This window comes from Narcine bancroftii, chromosome 5 (genome assembly GCF_036971445.1).
Source record: "Narcine bancroftii isolate sNarBan1 chromosome 5, sNarBan1.hap1, whole genome shotgun sequence".
In the NCBI taxonomy this organism is placed as follows: domain Eukaryota; kingdom Metazoa; phylum Chordata; class Chondrichthyes; order Torpediniformes; family Narcinidae; genus Narcine; species Narcine bancroftii.
This window is the reverse complement of record NC_091473.1, coordinates 71431907-71448995: the sequence shown is the minus strand read 5'-3', so window position 1 is coordinate 71448995 and position 17089 is coordinate 71431907. Positions and strand designations below refer to the sequence as shown.

The 17089-nt window shown below is 41.2% G+C and overlaps 1 protein-coding gene and 1 long non-coding RNA gene across 2 annotated transcripts in view; one reads left to right on the top strand and one right to left on the bottom strand.

Annotated features, from left to right (window-relative positions):
- LOC138763516 (carboxyl-terminal PDZ ligand of neuronal nitric oxide synthase protein-like) overlaps positions 1-17089 on the bottom strand; it is a 458344-nt gene that overhangs the window by 108274 nt on the left and 332981 nt on the right. The window contains exon 6 of the mRNA XM_069937810.1: positions 10154-10262. Coding sequence (XP_069793911.1) covers positions 10154-10262 — 109 coding nt within the window. The remainder of the gene's footprint in view (positions 1-10153; positions 10263-17089) is intronic.
- LOC138763519 (uncharacterized) lies at positions 40-6131 on the top strand. The gene is made up of 3 exons (XR_011357624.1): positions 40-162; positions 4075-4239; positions 5968-6131. It is a non-coding gene; the product is annotated as an uncharacterized lncRNA (long non-coding RNA).

Here is a 17089-nt window from a genome sequence, read left to right as displayed (position 1 = left end):
GTGATGTCATGTCATCACTCAGAACCTTCCGAGCTGGTTTGATTAAGCCTCTAGTGGGCCGCTTCATGGCCCTCACCGCCAGAACTGGTGATGGGAGGCTAAACCTCTAGTACCATTACCTTGCACCACTCATGGGCGGTCGTCCATACCTTCAGCTCGGGGGTAAATCAGGTCGAGATGAGCGGGCTTCAGTTGGTCAATTGTAAATATCTCTGGATATCCCCCAATGTCCAGTATACAAGTCACACGATTGTTTCGTAGCACCCTGAAGGGCCCCTCATAGGCCCTCTGTAAAGGTGACCTATGTGTACCTCTACACAAAAACTCACAGTCCCAGACTTCCTTTGGGATGGAGGGTGTTGTTGTTCCATGCCTTGATGTGGGAAGTGGAGCAAATTTTCCAAGCCGCTCCCGCAGTCTGCTTAAGAGTTCAGTTAGTGACATCTCCTGTTCGCGTGCTGCGGGCATGAACTCCCCAGGTACAAAGAGCCAGGGTCCATAAACCAATTCGGTCGAAGACGAATTGAGGTGCCTTTCTTATTCCCAGGAGGATCCAGGGCAGTTCGTCCGCCCTATCAGGTCCCTGAAGGCAGGCCATCAGTGCAGCCTTCACGTGTCTATGGAACCGCTCCACCAGGCCATTTGACTGCGGGTGGTAGGCTGTCGTGTAGTGGAGCTTTATTCCCAGCAGTCACAACAAAACATCCCAGAATGCAGAGGTAAACCATTGGCCTCTGTTGGAGGTGACGTTTGTGACTAGGTCAAACCGAGATACTCAAGCAGACATAAAAGCTCTGGCGCATGAATCAGTCGATGAGTCCATCAGAGGAAATGCCTCTGGCCATCTAGTGAATCTGTCAATGACTGTTAACATACCTAGATCCTCATGACACTGGAAGTGAGCTGACAATGTCGACATGCACACGGTCGAATCTGCGCTGTGATGGCTGGAAAGGCTGAAGTGGACGGAGCCTTCTTGTGCTTTTGCACTTTTGCAGATTGGCAGTCCATGCACATATTTGCCCAGTACGTGACCTGCTTTTTGTGTCCAACTTACACAAACTTGTCAGCTATCAGGTGGACCGCCACTCAAATGGAGGGGGTGGGACAGCCCATGAATGTCATCGAAAATGCAATGCTTCCATGCAGCAGGGATGATAGGGCAAGGCTGCCCTGTGGAAATGTCGCACAGGAGAGTGGTACCTTATGGCCCAAAGGCTACATCCCTGAGTTGCAGGCTTGTGACAGCAGTTCTATAAGCCAGGAGTTCATCGTCCTGGCACTGAGCTTTGGCAAGTGCCATGTAGTCTACACCTGGAGAGAGGGCACATGCTGCTTGAACGACAGAGCGGGGCAAGGCATCAGCCACCATACTACTCTTACCAGAGACATGTTTAATCCTGGTTAAAAACTCGGATATATAAAATAGGTGGTGTTGTTGGCGGGCTGACCAGGGATCTGATGCCTTCGTGAAGGTCAACCTTAATGATTTGTGGTTGGTAAAAACCGTGAAGTCCCTGCCTTCCAAAAAATAGTGGAAGTGTTTAACCACTAGTTACAGAACCAGCAGCTCCCTATTGAATGTGCTGTATTTTGTTTCCAGAGGGCGAGGTGCCTACTAAAAAACGCTAGCGACTTCCATTGTCCATTGGTGTACTGTTCCAAAACCCTGCCTCCTGCCACTTTGGACGCATCTATTGTCAAGGCGGTTGGTGCATCCATTTGTGGATGGACCAGCAATGTTGCCTTCGCTAGGGTGTCTTTGTTCTGCTGGAATGCTACCATCGTCTCTTTTGTCCACTCGAGTTCTTTGGCACTGCATGACATGAGGTCGAAGAGGGATTTCATAATATGAGCTGCAGAGGGTAGAAAGTGACGATAGAAATCAACCATCTGTACAAATTCCTGGAGACTTTTGATGGTATCAGGCCTTGTAAATTTAAGGATGGCTTCTGCCTTGCTAGGCAATGGAACAACACCCTGGATATTGATCTGATGTCCCAAGAACTCTATAGAGGCTGCCCGAATTTGCACTTGGCAGGGTTCACAGTGAGCCCTAACTCCTGTAGGCAGCAACAGAGAAAACACAGATGCTACAGTTGCTCTTTGTGGCAGTGACTGGCGATGAGCACGTCATCCAAGTCCATGCCATGCCCCACTGCGTCCATTAGTCGCTGGAATGTTTATGCAGCATTTTTGAGCTCAAAAGGCATTCTCAAAAATTTGAAGAGGCTGATGATGGCACGTACTCTGGCTTTACAGGTATTTGATGGTATCCACTCACCAAGTCAATTTTAGAAAATATCCTGGCCCCATGAAGATTAGCTGCAAAGGCCTGTATATGGGGCACAGAGTAGTGGTCTGCAGTGGTGGCGTCGTTAAGACGCCTGTAATCCCCACAAGGTCTCCAGCCTCCTGTGGCTTTGGACACCATATGTAGCAGGGAAACCTACGGGCTATCCATTTTGTGGAACTTTTGTTTTGCAAGCCACAACATGTTGGGCGGCAGGAGTCAGGGTCAGGAGGTCCTTGGGTGAAGATGTGTTGTGCAACGCCATGTCTGCGTATGGCAGTGGAGAACTGGGGAGTAACAATGTCCAGAAACTCTGCAAGTTTGGTGAATTCATTGTTTGATTACTCCACGGCGTCTAGGTGTTTGGCTTTTCCAAGGTGGAAAAGTCTGGAACGTTGTGGTGATCACCAATTGGTGCCCTTTTAAGCCCATCATCAGTGAGTGGGCTCTATGGAAGTTGGTACCCATCAATGGCCAGGACACAGCAGCAAGAATGAACTTCCATGTGAACTTATTGTCACCAAATTTCAGGGGTATAGTCAGTGTGCTGTACATATGAATCGAACTGTTATTCTCTGCAGTGAGCGTCCGACAATCGCTCCTGGTAAGGGTGTCAAAGCCCAAAGGAGGAAGGACACTAATCTCTGCACCCATGTCGATTAGAAATTTGTGTTGGAAGAGTTCATCCCAAATGTAGGCTGTAACAATGGCTAGCTGCTGTAGCCATTAGTGGTGAATGGCCATGGTTTTTCCTGGAAAAATGCAACGGGGTCAGCAGTGGTGAATTCCAGAACCCCAGCATTGATGGTAAAAACACCAGGTTGTTGTCACAAAGTCATGCATCTCCGGAGGAACGTGCACCCTTGTCGCTGGTACTTGTGGAGCCTGGGCTTTTGGGTGTGATGCAGCACTAATTTCTGTGGGCCTTGCGCCTTGCTGTTTTATGTGCCACAGAATATCTGCACGGGAAACCACTGATCAAGGGTTATCAAAGTCCTCGTCAGCTAACATGAGGCGGATGTCTTCTGGTATAAGCTCTAAAAACAACTGCCCAAAGAGCAAGCAAGGCCTATGGCCATCTGCCAGTGCCAACATGTCATTCATCATCTCCAAAGAGCCATGGTCCCCCAGGCCATTGATATGGAGGAGACACGCAGCTCGCTTGTGCTGTTAGAGACCGTAAATCCGGAGAAGGAGGGCTTTATGGCTTTGACCTTGCCCAGAGCTGGTGGGTCCGAAGGAAATCCACTACTTGACTGGCCTTGTCCTGATTGAGGGTGCTTACCACGTGATAATACTTAGTGGTGCCAAATTCTATCTTGTGAATGTGGAACTGTGCCTCAGCCTGCCCAAACCAAACTTCAAGTTGAGTGGTCCAAAAGACAGGCAGTTTGAGCGAAACCGCTACGTTGCCCATGTTGGGTCTAAAATCCATTTGGGCCCATCAGGGTCACCAATGTAGGAACTGTGTCGCAATGTGAAATGAAGAATGAGAAGATGATCAGATGTAGTTGAGTCGAAGTTCAGTAAACGTCGTTACTCAAACGACGCTTTTTAAAACCTCACATGTTCCAAATGACTTCATTGCATTGTGACATCATGACGTCACTCGGAACCTCCTGAGCCAGTTTGATTAAGGCTCCCGTGAGCTGCCACATTGTTAACATGTAAACACAGAACTGTAAACAGATAACGAATGTAAACAAACTGACTGTGCAGAAAGAAAATCAATAAAGTCCACAAGTAAAAGTTCTTTAAATTCTTAATATGAATTCATTCAGGCTGCACCAACATCTGTCTTTGGAAGGAGAAGAAAGCAGGGAGAGAGGATCTCTACTGTTGCAGAGGAGAAAAGGATCAGTTGAATTCTTCAATCAGCTTATGTATCTTTACTGCAGGGTAGATCCTATTCAATCATGTACAACTACTGCAGCAGAGAGTTCAAGGTGACCACCTTTGCATGCTTCTCAGATGAATAATTCAGTTTCTTTGACAGATCCTTGTTCTTGCTTTTCCTTTGCACATTTTTTAAGCATACCAAATTTGTTCTGTGCGTAATACTGTTAACTTTTGATACAAGCTAGTCAACCAATTATTCCACTGAAGCTTCTGAGTTAAGGAGAAAACGCTTTCTGAAATGAAGCGTTTTAAATTATTAAAAGGCTATCAAAGATGGAACGTTCCCTTTGTGGGGTGAACCTCAGATTTATTGCTTTTCTTTACATGACATAGATTTTAAATAAATTACTACTTTGACCACCAATTTTAATACGTTTTTTTAAAATTTAGAAATACAGCACGATAACAGCCCTTCCGACCCACAAGCCCGTGCTGCCCAAATAACCTACAACACCCCACCCCCCCAATACGTTTTGAAGGGTGGGAGGAAATCAGAGCCCCCAGAGGAAACTCACACAGACACAGGGAGAACATACAAACTCCTTACAGACAGAACTGAATTTGAACCTGGATCAGTGGCACTGCCATAGAGTTGTGCTAACCACTACGTTAACCATGCCACCCTAACTGACAAATTTGAAAATAATATTTTAAGCATGTAATAATTTGAAGGGATGGTGATCCCAACATCAATATAAATGCAGCCAGTTGACACAGTTTGCACCCATTCCATTCCAGATGATCCACAGTTCCCCATTGGACAACTATCCACACTACTTAAGAATGTGAGAAACTGAAGTAGGAGTAGGTCATTTTTCCATTTGAATCTGCTCTGTCATTCAATAAGATTGTGGCTGTTTTGTTAATTTTAATTTAGACATACAGTGCTGTAACAGGCCAATTCGTCCTTCCGAGTCCATTCCGTCCAATTTACCCCACATTAACCTACACCCGTTACATTTTTGAGAAAACCCACGTGGTCATGAGAGAATGTACAAACTCCTTACAGGCATTGTGGGATTCGAACCCTGTTCTCGTCCCGATCAGTGGCGCTGTACTAACCGCTACACCAATCGTGCTGCCCATCACTTCAACATCAACTCTCTTATCCCTTGATTCCTTCAATATTCAAAAATCTATCCATTTGTGTTTTTTAAGCCATCAGAGACTAATTCCCCACAGCTCCTTTCAGTTCACCACCCTCGAAGTGAAGAAATCCCTTCTCACATCAAGTCACCCTAGTTCTAGGCTCCACAGTCAATGGAAACATTCTACCTGAGTCTTACCCTGAACCCCCTCCTTTCTCCCCTCTGCGCTGAACAGTTCACATTTCAATGAATGGAGGTACTCAATTTCTCCTCATAACTGATCCTATGACAAATACAGGAAGGGATGTGTTACAGTATTATCAGTGGAACTTAAATCTCCAAGTCCATGAAGATTGCAGTACATAATCTGTCCTGACACTCCAGCACAGGAGTGAAGCTATGTGTTACTGTCAGCGATGACATCCTTTGGATGATTTGAGATGACATTCCATCAGCTCCTCTTAGGTGGATGCAAATTCACATTGAAGTAAAGCAGTGCAGTTTTACCAGTGCCATGGCAATGCAGACCCCCAAATGAACCTAAAACAGATCAGACTGCACATTTCCTCATGACAGAAGAGAACACCACAAAGAACAATCCCATTCATTTTCCCTATAACCTGTTCCATTTCATGCTCCCATCAAAAGGGGTGATTTACTATTAACCTTTTCATCCATGTCCTTTAGGAATGTGAGAAGAAACAAACCAAGCAATCTGAGGAACATGCAAACTCCACATGGACAGCACTTGAGGTCAGGATTGAACCTAGTTCACTAGAACTGTGAGGTGGCAACATACCAGCTGTGTCATTCAAACCTAGTCACCTTCTCACTAATGTTTGTGGGATTTGGATGGACATTATCTAGATAAAACATTTTATTATTGTCTAACCAAGGCTGAGCACATTTTTAAGGGATGTCATTCACTTTAAAACCATTTGCAACATGATGAGATTGTGAAAAATCCTGAATAAATACAAGTGTTTCCTTACATCTACCAATTAATAAGCAGATTCCCAAGGCAGTGCAATGCTGAAGGATGCACAGCTCTTGAAATGACACCTCCATCTGCTCCTCTAAGGTAAATGCAATTCCTTATGTCACAGTACATTGCTGTGGTAAAGCACTGCTATTTTTCCCAGAGTCCTACCTGTGAAGATCCTTCAGTTAATATCAGCAGGAATCCCATTACTATACCACAATGATCACTTTGGTGTCCTTCTGCAACTTATTCCCATCCTGGTACTTAAAGTTAGTCCAGACATTTCATTCAGATTATATTGGAGATGTAAATGGGAACACTGAGTGGAAAGAGACAAAGCTCCTCCTGAGTGTGAGAAAGGTGTGGAATCATGGGAGTGGGTATGAATGGGTTGCAGTTTCAAGCCAACCACAGCCCTAGAGGCATCTGACATCTTTTACTCAGGACACAGCATGCTTTCAATACCAGCAGCGGCTCTGAATCCAAAGTGTCACCACTCTACCCATCACTTGGGGCTCCAACAAGACCGAGCACCATTGGTAGATATCTGCTTCACTTATCTGCATGGGCTTTTACGTCCATTAACTTCATCTGATGAGAATGAATGTGATAGATTAGGTGAAGGCTAAGCAGAATAGAGGGGGACAAGAGGGAAACAGAAGTTAGCTGTGATTTATCAATTTCTCCCAGATTCTACCACTCACCTGCACCAAAGTGGTGATTTACTATTTACCTTTCCATCCACATGTTTTAGGGATGCGGGAAAAAACCGAGCAATCTGAGGAACATGCCAATTAATAAGCAGATTGACAGCACCCGAGGTCAGGATTGAACCTAGTTCACTAGAACTGTGAGGAGCAGCATACCAGCTGTGCCGCCCAAACCTAGTCATCTTCTCCATAGACCTCAGGTGCTGTCTAAGTGGAGTTTGCTTGCTCCTCAGATTGGTCAGTTTCTTCCCTTTTGTGTAGATGAGAGGTAGAATCTGGAAGAAAATGATAAAAATAAAGGAGGAAGGAATGGAATGAGGTCATCCAAACTTCCATTTTTCTGCTCCCTAAGTCCAGCTGAGACTTTGCTGGTAATTTTCCCTTTACACCTTGCCATATTACCTACTAAGGAGAGAAGGGCAGATGATGAGAGATGCTTCTAAAGCTGCCGTTAATACAAAATATTGGAGATCACAATGGTGAAGCTCAATAACAAAACATCTTGCCAAAGTAGTGACAAACTAGTAGCCGTCGAGGAACAGGAGTAAACATGACAGTTCAATTCCAACCTAAACAATTCTTGTCTAATATGAAGAGAAACCCAGTCAATATTAAACAAAATCTGCAGAATTATTACATTCTGAGAGCAAACTAGCAAAGATGTTCAGGAACAGGCTCAGCCTATCATGTACTACACAAACGTGCTGGAGAAAGTCAGCAGGTTACGCTGCATCTTTATTCCATTCATGGCAGCACATTTGTGAATGACCTGCTGAGTTTCTCCAGCACCTATGAGCATTGCACTCAACTCCAGCATCTGCAGATTTTCTTGTTCATCAGCATCTTATGTGCTCCCATCTCTCTAATATGAATTAGATTGGACTTCTGACCTGATAGGATTTAAAGCTTAGACCAAAATACCTTTTGTAACTAAACTGAGATCATTCAATTACTCTCAGAAAGCAATTCTACTTTTAACCTGATGTTGCTTGTATTTTTAAAAAAATCAGTCACATGGTGTGCTGGATTTTGCCTGGTACATTTTAGAACCAAAGAAAGATTACAGCACAGAAGCCACCCATTCAGCCTGTCAAGGTCATACTAGCTCCAGCCTGTGCAATTTTTTTTCTCCACCATTTATTTACCCCATTCCCTTTTGAAGGCCCCAATGGAACCTGCCTCCACATCTGCAGGCAGTGCAATCCAAATTCCACTGCATTAAAAATGTTTCTTGCATGCCACTCTTAATTCACCCTCTCTTTATTTTACCCATGAACTCTCTTGTCCTCCATTCCTATATCTTGTTCAGAAATAATGTTCACAAACATCAGTCTCATGATGCACACGTAAACCATGAAACACTGCAGCTCATGGAGATCAGTAACAAATACAAAAATAGCTTCAGTCATACACTGACTTGATGAAGACAAGGACTAGAGTTGCACTTCTGTATTTATTGTCTCTTTGTAAGACCACTGAAGTGATATCCAACTCATAGCCAATTACCTTCTTGTCATCTTTTGAGTCTTATTGCCACTTTTTAGATTTGTTCGCTACAAATTGAACTCACCAACCTTCAAATTTGCTGAAACTAAGTCACCATGGAGACTACCGGCCCAATGCTGTTACAGCGCCAGCCAGTGATCAGCACCAGTGTTCGAATCCCTAGCTGTCTGTAAGGAGTTGGTATTTTCTCCCCATGTCTGTGAGGGTTTTCCCCAGGTGCTCTGGTTTCCTCCCACTGTTTGAAATGTACCAGGGTTTGTAAGTTAATTGAGTGTAGTTGGGCGGCATGGACTTATGGGCTGAACTGGCTTATTTCCATGCTGTCTGTCTAAATTTAAATTTAAAATCTACTTCTGAAATGTAACCGATAGACTGTTCCCTTTGCTTCTGAGCATCATGTTAAGAGAATTTAAAGGATCTAGTTTTATTTGAAATCCAGAAAATGTTGATTTCTATTTGATTCCACAAATGATTCTTTAAATGGAGGCGGACCTTATTCATGGCTTGAAAAGGTTTGCTGCCACAGCATCAATGCTTGTGCAAAGCACAAGACATAAACTACTCTGTCAAAAGAAGCACTAAAATTGGATTTCTTTTAGACTGCTCTAAATATGTGATCGCCACAGAAGCCACACACTTAACAGCAAGCACGTTTCAGAAGTTAGTCATTCCCAGGAAATATCCCAGTGGATATGTGACAGACACAGAACATTACATTCCATGTAAGGGAAAGCACAGGACAATGCTCTGAGTTGGGGGGATTTGCATGGATGCATAGATACTGCGATACCCTGAAGCTGTCATTAGTTTGACAAATGCTCAGAGGAAATAGACACTGAGCCTTATTAGAGCTAGAAGAGCAAAGTATGGCAGACGCTGAAAACACAAAACATAAGCAGAAAGGTCAGAAGGTCTTCATTAGCCCAGATATCCTCTGGAGGCAGCAACAGGATTTCAGGCTCATGAATTTTACTCAGTTCTTTCCAATATTTGCTCCTGGTCCACCCTTTTATACAATGAAGAAACGGGTCATGCATATGAACAATTCATGAAAATGTTGCTGTGACATTGATACTCTGTTGGGACATCCTACATTTACAACACAGGGTTGTCCTCCCTGCCACAGCAAATTGCCAATCTGGTTATGAGGAATCATAAAGAGGCTGGGATTGATTCTATCCCATCCCGATCCATCAACCCTCATGTCATATCCAAGGTGGAAGAGAAGGTGTGCAATGAAGGAGAAAGAGTGGGCTGGAAGCAGATACATCAAAGACCTCTGAGAGAGATCAACCCATGGACCAAGATGGGGTTGTGGAATTAAACTACTCTGTTAAAGAATGGTAAGCACTTCAAAGATATCAAAGGTCTTCAAAAATGAACATTATACAATTATGAAGTATTTGATTGGATGATTGGAGATGCAATGTTTCAACTTGTATGAAGAATGAGGAACTCAAAGTTAATGAGGCAAGAAAAGTGAATGTAATGAGGAAGAAGACAGGTAAACTAATCATGAAGAAAGAAACAGGAAGCTCTGCAAATAGGATTGATAATGCTTGGGTGTGGCTTAAATGGCAGCATAAATTAATTGAATCAAATGGCCTAGTTCAGTGTTGTCCAATATACATAACTTGAAGCAAGTAACAATTCAGTAGCAAGTAACAATAGTTACCTTCTTCTTAGATTTGAAGACATTGCATCTAAAAACATTGCTGGAACCATCTCTGGCAATGTAACTGAAGATCTTGAGGTCCTGGGAGTCATGTGACACATAGAATATCCTGTGGGGTACGAGAATAAAATAAAATGCATTAGAAAGATTGCAGGCCATGTCAAGCTTCACTTAATGGAGTGCAATAGTCAGTTATCCTCATAGGCTAACTTCAAATACCTAAGATCAGTGATACAAGCCAAAAAAAATTACATGCCATATTACGTTCCTCCCTGTCCCCAGGAAACACAATGTACCTTTCAGTCATGGAGACCTAAACCTGTTATAAGCATTCTGATGAAAGGGCAACAACCAGGTTTGATGAAATGCAGCCAGGTCTGCTGCTTGTATCCATGAGGATTAACTGCACAGAGCAACTCTATTACAATGCCAGTGACCTGGGTTCGAATCCGTCCCATGTTTGCGTGGGTTTCCTCTGGGTGCTCTGGTCCCTTCCATATTCTAAAGAATTACAGGCTAGTAGGTTCATTGGTCATGTGGGTATATTTGGTCAGCATGAGAATGTAGGCTTGAATCCCCAAATTTAAACAAATATTTCCAACATCAGCAGCATTTTATTTTAATACCATTTAGAAGAAAATCTGATTGTTCTCTTAACCCAGTGGTTCTCAACCTTGGCATAAGATGGCATAGGTGCTCTGTGGTTAGTTAGGGATTACTTAAGGTGGTCTGTGAGTGAAAAAAAGCCCCTCATCACTGCAGTATCTTCACTCTTCAAATTATGTAAAGCAAGTGAATTAAAACGAATTTTTAAAGGAAAACTACATTGGCTATTCATTTAATCAATGACCAAACTTCATGTAAAGGATATATTTTTGGAGGAGTCACGTGATGGAGTAGTGGCCGGTAGGGTAAAACCAGCCCTCACCAGAAAAGAAGAAAAAAAAGTTAAGAAAAGGCAAAGTTCAATAAATATAAAATATAAGAAATAAAACATAAAGTTGCAGAGAAGAGAAAGAAGATGGCACCTAAGAAGGAAAAAGTCAAAATGAGAAAAAAAGAAGAAAAGACACCAGAAAAGAAAGGAGAAGCCCTTACCTGCACGAAGAAACAGGGAGCCATAGTGGTGAAGTATGCCCGAACTCTGAGGTTGGTGTCGGCCCTGCGGAGTCGCAACCCCCTGATCGGTGGACTGCAAAAATGGCTCTCTGAGCCAAACAAAAGTGCACAACTGCGCAATCTAAGGTAAAGGAAAACACTGATGGGAGGGGGCTTAGCTGAGGAGCGACGCGACCAGCTGAGGGACACCCAACACCAGGACTCTCAGCTGGAAGATGAGGAAAGCGGCAGGAGAGGGAGTGAAGTACCAGGTGAGAAAGAAATTCGACAGGGTGAATGGCAAGAGAAGCTGTAGCAGGAGGCTCGACAGATGAGCAGCTCAGAAGGAGAGGACCAATAGCAAGAGGCCAAGCAAGAAGAGTTTCGACAAAGCGAGACAAGCAACTCATCAAAAAAATCAGAAGAGACACACATACAAAGAAGAAAAGAAGAAGACACAAACCCAGGTACAGACACAGAAGAAGAGGAAGAAGACGACCAAGATCTTCACAGAAAAATAGAAGGTAAAACAGATGGTCAGAATATAGATAAAGCTTTTTTTGAAGGACAAATGAGAGCATTAAAAGAATGATTGTCATTAGAATTTAGTGCAATTAAAAGAAAAATGAAAAGAACAGAAGATAAAATGCAAAGATGGTTTGCTGGTCATGACAGAAATAGGGAAAAGAGTAGAAAATGTGGAAGAACAAGAAACAGCTGTAGAAATGGAAGTAAACGACTTAAGAGAAAAATTGGAGAAAGTGATAAAAAAAATTAAAGAGACACAAGAGTTGTTAGCTCAGAAAATTGATATGTTGGAAAATTATAGTTGACAAAACAACATAAAGATAGTGGGCCTAAAGGAAAATGAAGAAGGCACAGATATGAAGGAATTTATAAAAGAATGGATCCCAAAGGTCCTGGGAATGACAGAAATGCAGGAAGAAATGGAAATAGAAAGGGTACACAGAACACTAGCTCCGAAACCACAGATATATCAAAAACCAGGATCCATTTTAGTAAAATTTTTGAGATATACGACAAGAGAAAATATACTGGAGAAGGCAAGGAATAAAATTAGAGAAGACAATAAACCATTGGAATACAAGGGCCAAAAAATATTTTTTTACCCAGACATAAGTTTTGAACACTTAAAGAAGAGGAAGGAGTTTAATACAGAAAAATTGATCCCATGGAAAAAAGGTTATAAATTCATGTTAAGACATCCAGCTGTGCTTAAAATATTTATCCCCGGGGAGCAAAACAGACTGTTCTCGGATCTGGAGGAAGCACAAGAATTTTCAGAATGCTTGCAGAACAGGAGAGATGTAGAGATGTAATAAGAATAAAAAATGGCAATAAAGTATATATATATGTAAAGATGTAAAAACAATGTATATGTAAAGAACAAAAGTGAAAGAGATGGGAAGGAAGAAAGGGGGAAAAAAAGGGAGAACTTTGTGATATGTGTAAAAAAAGTATTTTCGGGGGGGTTGGGGGGGAAAGAATAACAGTCACTGTGAAATCAGTTGACGCTTGCAAGCAGGATCGCAATCCAAATGGAGAGTCGTGGTTGCCCGGCAAGGGATAAGGGGCTACTCAGAGAGGTGGGGGGGGGGGAGGTATTTGGGGTTAAGGTAATATTGGATATGGGAGTTGTTGGAATATTTTATGTTTTAAATGTGTTGTCATACATTGAGTTTAAAAAGGGAAAACTGAGAGATGAAAATGGGGAAAAAGGGGATGGTGGTGGAGAGGAAGTGGAAAAGAGGTGTAAACAGGATATGAGATGGCCATGTTGAACTATATGACTATAAACAAAAAAGGGATAAAAATAAAGGAAAATGAGTATAAAATCAGTTTATTTGCAGATGACATCATAGTATACTTAACAGAACCAGAAATGTCAATAAAAGAATTACATAAGAAATTGAAGGGGTATGGAGAAAGATCAATGCAAATAAAAGTGAAGTGATGCCAATGAGTAATGTGAATTATACAGAATTTAAAAAAGAATCACCATTTAAATGGCAAACACAACCTAATACCTAGGTATTAGGTTAGATAATAACTTAAGACACCTGTACAAACTAAATTATCAGCCACTAATAAAGAAATTGCAGGAAGACTTAGAACATTGGAAAGAATTACCACTAACGTTGATAGGGAGGGTAAATTGCATTAAAATGAATGTCTTCCCAAGGATACAATACTTATTTCAATCGTTGCCAATTCCCTTAACAGATAAATTCTTTAATGAACTAAAGAGAATAATAAGGAAATTCTTGTGGAAAGGGGGGGAAATTGAGGATAGCATTACATAAATTAACAGAGAGGTACAACCAAGGTGGTTTGCAGTTACCAAACTTTAAAAATTATTATAGAGCAGCACAATTAAGGTATTTATCAGATTTTTACTAGACAAGGGAAAAACCAGACTGAACTAAGATAGAACTAGATAAAATAGGGGAGTAGGTATCTGAACACATACTTCATAAGTGGGATGAAAAGCTGGTGCAATATAAAAGCTCACCAGTATTGCATCATTTACTTAATATATGGAAGAAGATCCACTTAGAAAGGAAAAAAACGAATTACCAAATACCAAAATTGTTATCGACACAAAACCCACTAATACCTTTTACAATAGATAACCTTTCCTTTAGAGAATGAGAGAAAAAAAGAATCAAAAGAATAGAAAATTGTTTTTTTTGGGAAATAATTTATTAACATTTGAATAGCTGAAGTACGAATATGGAATAACTCATGGTACAATGTTTGCATATCATCAACTGAAAGCTTATTTAAAGGAAAAATTAGGAAACAGACTGAGATTACCAGAAGGAAGTAGCTTTGAATATGTGATTACAGACACAATGATAATTAAAAGATTTATAACGAACATGTACATTAAGCTGCAAGAGAAGGAAAATGATGAAATAAGCTATAAACCTAAACAAAAGTGGAAAAAGAATTTAAACATAAAAATAAAAAATGAAATATGGGAAAAGTTATGTTCTGGAACTATGAAGAATATAATAAACACAAGGTTATGCATGATACAGTATAATTGGTTACACAGGTTATGTATCACACCTCAAAAGTTAAAAGAATGGGATCCAACTTCGCTGTAAGAAGGAAATGGAACAACAGTACATGCAATTTGGACATGTGAGAAAGTGAAAATGTTTTGGGAAGATCTAAATCAGGTATTAAATAAAATCATAAAAAATAACATACCAAAAAATCCAGAGATCTTTCTTCTAAGTAATATAAGAAGTAAGGAATTAGGCCTCAAATTGGATAAAGCTCAAGAAAGATTTATTATGATAGCCTTAGCAGTAGCAACAAAATGTATAATGTCAACTTGGAAAATGGAAGAGAGCCTGAGACTACAGCAATGGTACATGGAAATGAATAAATGTATTCCATTGGAAAAAATAACATATAATTAAAAAAATAAAGTCACATTATTTGAACAAATTTGGGAACCATACATGGAACATAACAGAGAGGGCTTGCCTCGGACCTCCACCCCCTAAAATGATAAGAAGACAAAACGACTTGATCCAGTGTGTAAAAGTAGATGACACATTTTTCTTGTTTATATTTCATTGTGTGATGACATTGTTTAATGGTTTTATTGTATTGTATATGTTGAATATTTATTGGTTTTGGAGGGGGGTGGGAAGGGGGAAGGGAGGGTAGGGAGAGAGAAAATGCCACTGTGTATATTTAATGAGAAACATTTGTATATATTTTGGTTGATATGGTTCACAGTGTGAAAAATAAAAAAATTATTAAAAAATATATATTTTTAATTAGGTGGTGTCACAAATTGATAATATATTCATCAAGCCTAATTGTGAAAAATCCTTTTTGAGTCGCTCTATATATAGTATTTTAAAATATTTGTGCATACCTATGAAATACATTTAAAAAAAACAACAGGGGGTTTAAACCAGATTTGGAGAGGGATGGAAACCGGAGTGCCAGAGTAGATAGTGGGCAGAGGAGGAAAAAGAGGTTAAGCCAGCATTTATGACAGAATCAAAGAGTTGTGTATAAGCGAAATAATTTGCGTCCATTTCAATGCAAGTATTATTGTAGGAAAGGCAAATGGATTTGGAAGTGGAATTATGACATTATGGCCACTAGTGACATTTAGTTGCAGGAGGGGTAGGACAAGCAGCTCAATGTTCCAAAGTTTCATTGTTCCAGACGTGGTAGAGCGGGAAGGAGGAAAGGGGGGAGGAGTAACATTGCTCGTTAAGGGAAAATTTCACAGCTGTGCTTAGATAAGTTATATGGGTGGAGCTGAGGAATGGAAAAGGTATGACCACATTAATAGGGTTGCATTATAGCTCTCCCAATAGTCAGAGAAAATTGGAGGAGCAAATCTGCAGGGAGATAGCAGATAGCTGCAAGAATCAGAAAGCTGTGAGAATATGTGATTTTTTTAACTTTCCTCATATTGACTGGATCTCCCATCCTGCAAAAGGGCTGGATGGTTTAGACTATGTTAAATGTGTTCAGGAAACTTTTCTAACTCCATTTATCAAAGTACCAACTGGAGAGAGTGCAATACTGGATCTCCTTATAGGGAACAAGACAGGCCAAGTGATCAAAGTATGTGTAAGGGAACATTTTGGGTTCAGTGATCATAATGCCATTAGTTTCAAGATAATTATGGATAAGGATAAGTCTGGGTCTTGTAATCAGATTCTAAATTGACGAGAGAGGCCAATTTTGTGGAAATAAGAAAAAATCTAGAAAGTGTGGATTGTTTTCAATAAATGGGAGGCCTTCAAAAGTGAAACTTTGAGAGTAACGAGTTTGTACATTTCTATAAGGTTTAAAGGCAAAGTTAACAGGCATAAGAAGCTTGGGATTTTGAGGGATGTTGTGGATCTGGTCAAGAAGAGAGAGGTGTATAAACAGGTTTAGGTCACAAAGAGCAATTGAGGTACATAATAAGTATCTTCTTTGGCTTGGCTTCGCGGACGAAGATTTATGGAGGGGTAGAGTCCACGTCAGCTGCAGGCTCATTTGTGGCTGACAAGTCCAATGCGGGACAGGCAGACACGGTTGCAAGGGAAAATTGGTTGGTTGGGGTTGGGTTTTTCCTCCTTTGTCTTTTGACAGTGAGGTGGGCTCTGCGGTCTTCTTCAAAGGAGGTTGCTGCCCGCCGAACTGTGAGGCACCAAGATGCACGGTTTGAGGCAATATCAGCCCACTGGCGGTGGTCAACGTGGCAGGCACCAAGAGCTTTCTTTAGGCAGTCCTTGTACCTCTTCTTTGGTGCACCTCTGTCTCGGTGGCCAGTGGAGAGCTCGATAATAAGTATAAAAATGCAGGAAAACACCTTAATAGGGGAGCTAAAAAAAAGAGGTTGCTTTCCAAAACAAAGTGAAGAAAAATCTTCAGGACTTCTACAGGTAAATGAAGAGCAAAAGAATAGTAAAAATAAAATTGGTCCTCTGAGCAGATGGTCAGCTGTATGTGGACCTAGAAGAGTTGAGGGAGATCTTTTATGGTTTTTTTTTTGTATCTGTATTTACTCATGAAACTGGCACAGAGTCTAGTGAAGTGAAACAAATAAGGAGCGACCCATGGAACCTATTAAAATTAAAAAGGAGGAGGTACTTGCTGTCTTAAAGCGAATGAAGGTGGATAAATTGGAACTTGAGGAAGGCAAGTGCAGAAATTATAGAGGACCTGGCAGAAAGACTTAAAATGTCTATAGCCACAGGTGAGGTGCCAGAGGATGGAAGAGCAGCTTATATTGACCCATTGTTTAAAAAAAAAAGGCTCCACAATTAACCCAGGAAATATAGG